Here is a 4,757-nt window from a genome sequence, read left to right as displayed (position 1 = left end):
TGGTTAAAATTATTTTTTTATTTGGTTGCAGCCTCAAGGGACAGAATGAGTTTTTCACCACGTATGATGAGGCCCATGAAAAGCTTTGATGCTTCTTAAGAAAACAGATCAATTGATTACCAAAAGAAGTCACATAGATTACGTGACAACCAATTTGATCAACTAGATTGGGTGAGGGATTGGGCTTATATTCATTTAGTTATTTCATTAAGGTTAGTTTAGGTATTTCAGGTTTATGGGTCCATATATAGATTAAAAATGGTTGCCTGAGAATTTTCTAGAGTGCCATTTCAGATTAAGGTCTCTTCCCTGGGTATATGGCGGATTTCTTCACGATCTAATCTCCATCTGCAGCACCAATCGTTGGGAGTTTAGGGTTTTGTATCTGGACCAACTTTCAGGTCTCTCTCTCTTCTTGATTTCTCGTGGATTTACGTTTAGGGTTTGTGAACATTTTGATATCTTCGAATCCGTGTATGTAGTTTGAGTGATCTGATGGAGTTTATTTTGGGATAAGTTTGTTTTTTGATCAAATTGATGGCTAGTTAGTTAGTTATGACTTGGTTGGGTTTTGTTACAGACTGTATATGGTGTGAACCAAGGAAAGAGGAAAAACAAAAAAAAAAGAAGTGGAATCTCTGCAATGTTGTGTAGCTTATCCATCTCGAGGTTTCTGTCGAGGAAGACATCTCTTGTCTCCCGCAGTTTCAGACTCATTATCTCCGCCGACGACACTCTCCACCGCATCCCTCTTCAACCCCCCACTGCCAACACCACCCTTACTACCCCTTTCCCTTTCTTCTCCTCCCGCCGTAGTATTTACGACTCCAGCGGCGGTGATTATGATTACATCAGGAGTGACGTCAATTGCCCTCGTTGCTCCGCCCACATGCTCGTCGTCTTCTCCAATCGTCCTTTGTCCCTCACTGCCAGAGAGCCTGGCATCTATCAAGCCGTTAACTTCTGTCCCCAATGCAAGTCCGCTTTTTACTTCAGGCCCTTCAAGCTCTCTCCCCTTCAAGGCAGCTTTATCGAGCTTGGCAAGGTCAAGAAAGGTGCTGATGCTGATGACGATGACGACGACGACGACGGTGATGACAGATCTTCGAAGATTCAAGGCTTCAAAAACGAAGATGATGCAGATAGCAGCAGCGGCTTGGTGAAGCTTCCCACACCTAAGGAGATCTGTCAGGGGCTTGACCAGTTTGTCATTGGTCAGGATAAGGCAAAGAAGGTCCGCTCCGGTCCGGTTCTAGCTAGTTTGTTCCCTATTCCCATTCACACTCCTTTCCCTTCCATTCCATTGTGCAGGTGCTCTCTGTTGCTGTTTACAATCATTACAAAAGAATATATCATGCTTCCAAGCTAAAAGGGTTTGTCTTCCATTCCATTATCATTCTTATTTTCCTTACTGCATACCTCTCATTAATTCCTTTTTTTTTTTATTCTGATGCCCAGTTCTGGTTCAGAATCAGTTAACCTTGTTATGGAGGATGATGATGATAGCATTGATCTCGTGGAGTTGGATAAGAGCAATGTGTTGTTGCTTGGCCCTACTGGTTCAGGTCTGTTTATGTTCTTTACGACTGGAGCCTTTTTATTTGGTACGCTTACCTCCTTCTTCGCCCTCCTTAATTATATGAACAGGAAAGACCTTACTGGCAAAAACTTTAGCGCGTCTTGTCAATGTTCCTTTCGCCATTGCTGATGCCACTTCATTAACTCAGGCAAGTTGCTTCCACTTATCCCTTTTAGATTTTGGTTATTGACTATGACAAATCGTTGCTCGTATGTATTATATATCAGAGAAGCATTGGGATGTCTTACCATTTTGAAAATCTTTTTGGAAAATGAAGTGACGTTTTCTGGATGGTTTTAAGAGGAGATATTACACGGGCCTTCATCTTAGCACAACTAAAACTACTCTTCTTGTCCAGGCAGGTTATGTCGGTGAAGATGTGGAATCAATACTCTACAAGCTATACGTGGTATGGCATGCTATCACCTCATATTACGTTTCAATTGTAGTGTATACCATCTTTTGAGATGTCATCTAAACTGCTTACTGGATAAGCTACAATGTTCCTACTGATACGATAGTTCATAACAGTTGAGAAACTTTGCATCTTCTCAAATGCTTTAGTCTTGCACAGCATTCATGTTTTATGTTTTGATACTGCAGGAAGCTGGGTGCAATGTAGAAGAAGCTCAAAGGGGTATTGTGTACATTGATGAAGTTGATAAGATGAGCATGAAGGTATAAGTTTTCTTCACTCCTTACCTTGATCCTAAAATGATTAATAATGACTCTTACCTATTTTTCTCGTTCAGTCTCATAGTTCAAATGGTGGTAGAGATGTTTCTGGAGAAGGTGTGCAGCAGTCATTGCTGAAATTGCTGGAAGGAACTGTGAGCATTTCCTACTTTAAATTTTTTTAATTATTCTCAACTTCGATTGCTGATATAAACAATTAGGGATTCCTTGTTCGGCCTTGGTGTTCAGGTCTTACATGTGTATAGTATCATTTTGAATTATTCGGAAACAAAACACATGGGGACTATTCCCTTGTAGATAGCTAAAATTTAGTAAAGAGCTCTACATATATGCTCAGACATTATTATTGATTGAAAAAACAGGTTGCTTGTTACTATATGCCTTAAAAAGTTTAGCAAAAAATGAAAACTCCAGCTTCTATTACATAAACAAATTTGCAGGTGGTCAGTGTCCCGATTCCAGAGAAAGGATTACGGAGAGATCCTCGAGGAGATAGCATCCAGGTTTGTTTTCATTTTAAATAGCACTTTTTGTGACACAGCCAGTCAAAAATAATCCAGTTTCATCAAATATGCAGATGGATACAAAAGACATTCTTTTTATTTGTGGTGGAGCATTTGTCGATCTGGAGAAAACTGTTTCTGAACGGTATATTTCTCTAAGTCTCGACGAAATAGGTTAATTGTATCCTTTTCTCTAAGGCTTGATTCACATATTTTTATTGTATCAGTCAACACGATGCCTCTATTGGTTTTGGTGCTTCGGTTCGTACAAATATGAACACTTCTGGGTTCAGTAGTTCCGCAGTAACATCCTCATTGTTGGAATCTGTAAGGAATACCTTCTCTTAAATTCTATGCTACTCTTTCCGCTATATTTTAACTTGTTCATTGTCTGATATATAATTATTGTAGTTACAAAGTGAGGATCTTGTTGCGTATGGTCTCATTCCTGAGTTCGTTGGAAGACTACCCATCTTCGTGAGCTTATCTGCACTAAATGAAGACCAGCTTGTACAGGTAGCTTGTTTCTACTAATTTTGCGAATCCTTGGAATGGCCTTTTAGACAAATCCTTTGTCGTTTAGTTTGCCCTTGTTTACAATCAGGTCAAGACATTATGTGTCCTCTTATAAATATTGTTTATCTTTGTTCCACTCCAGTAAGCAACTGATGGCTGTACGAGATTGCATCTTGAGTGAGGCAGCTTTCTCTTTTACCGGTTATAACTCCTGGTTCCTTATGTAGGTTCTAACAGAGCCTAGGAGTGCATTGGGCAAACAGTACAAGAAGTTGTTTCGCATGAACAATGTAACTCATATTTACCACTAACAGTTACTTGCATATGCATGCCTCTTTCCTCATGCTTTAACCCTTTTTGCCAGGTCCAACTACATTTTACTGAAGGTGCAACGAGGCTTATCGCGAGGAAGGCCATGTCAAAGAACACTGGTGCACGTGGCTTACGGTCTATACTTGAAAGTATCCTCACAGAAGCAATGTTCGAGGTATGGCTGAGGAATGCACCCTTATACCTTGAATATTCAATATAAATCATTGCATGTTGGTCCATACGAACAACTGTGTTGGTGCCTTTAAAAGCTAAATTTGAATCCTAAACAGGTACCAGATGGCAAGTCAGAAGGATCACAGAGTATAAAGGCGGTCTTGGTGGATGAAGAGGCTGTTGGTTCAGTAGGATCACCAGGATGTGGTGCAAAAATCCTTAGAGGAGATGATGTTCCGCAACAACATTTTGAACAAACTGAGTCAAATGTAAACGTCGTGCAACACGTGCTAACAAGAGTATTTTGCGAAAGCTGACAAAAATGTTTGATGCCACAGGAGAAGCGGAAGGAGGATGAAACAAAAAGAGCTCAGAGCTTGTAGCTGAACTAATCTTATGAGAGGATGTAAGTTGTGTTGGATATATAATAGGGAATGAATGTTTCATTGTTCAGATATATTAACAAAGAAATAAAGATTAAAGCTACAGTTTTATGTGTACAACACTGGAATGTGAAATGTGAAATGTGAAATGAGCCAGCTGGAAGATTCCTCGTGCCAGTCTCTTTCTCGTATCATCATACTAAATAGTGAGAAAATTACATTTAGACATATTTTTTTAAGTTTTCAATTACATTCAAACATTTTAACCATGTTACTCTTTTGTCACGTGCAAAATTATTCTACTATCTTCTAATTTTGTTAACTAATCTCACCATTTTTATTCTTATCTCTCAATTTTTTTTTTACCTCATGTTACCATCATATCTATTTTCTGTGAAATATTCTATAGCTAGTACTAAATCAATATTTAAATTACACAATAAAATATATATGTTTTATCATAGTCAAAATAGTTTAATTTTGTATACATGCATAGTTATATAATATGAATAGATAGATCAATTTTATAGCATAATTTATTGAAAATTTCCAAATGCATTAGCTTTTTGTATTTATCCATTAGATAATTATTTT

At 38.4% G+C, this 4,757-nt stretch overlaps 1 protein-coding gene across 2 annotated transcripts; it reads left to right on the top strand.

Annotated features, from left to right (window-relative positions):
* Positions 1–287: 287 nt before the first annotated feature.
* On the top strand, positions 288–4,326 carry LOC106319335 (ATP-dependent Clp protease ATP-binding subunit ClpX). 2 transcript variants are annotated; one of them, XM_013757624.1, is made up of 16 exons: positions 288–401; positions 581–1,234; positions 1,312–1,373; positions 1,459–1,565; positions 1,648–1,727; positions 1,938–1,988; positions 2,183–2,257; positions 2,332–2,409; positions 2,716–2,778; positions 2,853–2,923; positions 3,006–3,105; positions 3,190–3,294; positions 3,522–3,584; positions 3,659–3,781; positions 3,897–4,049; positions 4,119–4,326. In XM_013757624.1, the coding sequence occupies exons 2-16, from the start codon at positions 644–646 to the stop codon at positions 4,161–4,163; spliced, it is 1,767 nt and encodes a 588-aa protein (XP_013613078.1). In that variant the 5' UTR covers positions 288–401; positions 581–643; the 3' UTR covers positions 4,164–4,326. The 2 variants fall into 2 exon arrangements, with proteins under 2 accessions (XP_013613078.1, XP_013613077.1); XM_013757623.1 differs by having other exon boundaries at positions 3,897–4,326.
* Positions 4,327–4,757: the final 431 nt, after the last annotated feature.

The sequence above is a fragment of the Brassica oleracea genome, chromosome C9 (assembly GCF_000695525.1).
Source record: "Brassica oleracea var. oleracea cultivar TO1000 chromosome C9, BOL, whole genome shotgun sequence".
Lineage (NCBI taxonomy): Eukaryota > Viridiplantae > Streptophyta > Magnoliopsida > Brassicales > Brassicaceae > Brassica > Brassica oleracea.
Note: the sequence above shows the minus strand (reverse complement) of the source record. Positions and strands in the feature narration are given on the sequence as shown.

Bases quoted from the DNA above. Each gene is read 5' to 3' on its own strand.
- LOC106319335 (XM_013757623.1), top strand. From the start codon at position 644: ATGTTGTGTAGCTTATCCATCTCGAGGTTTCTGTCGAGGAAGACATCT. The intron at 1,989-2,182 runs GTATGGCATGCT...TTGATACTGCAG, and splicing joins TACTCTACAAGCTATACGTG to GAAGCTGGGTGCAATGTAGA. The intron at 3,782-3,896 runs GTATGGCTGAGG...AATCCTAAACAG, and splicing joins TCACAGAAGCAATGTTCGAG to GTACCAGATGGCAAGTCAGA.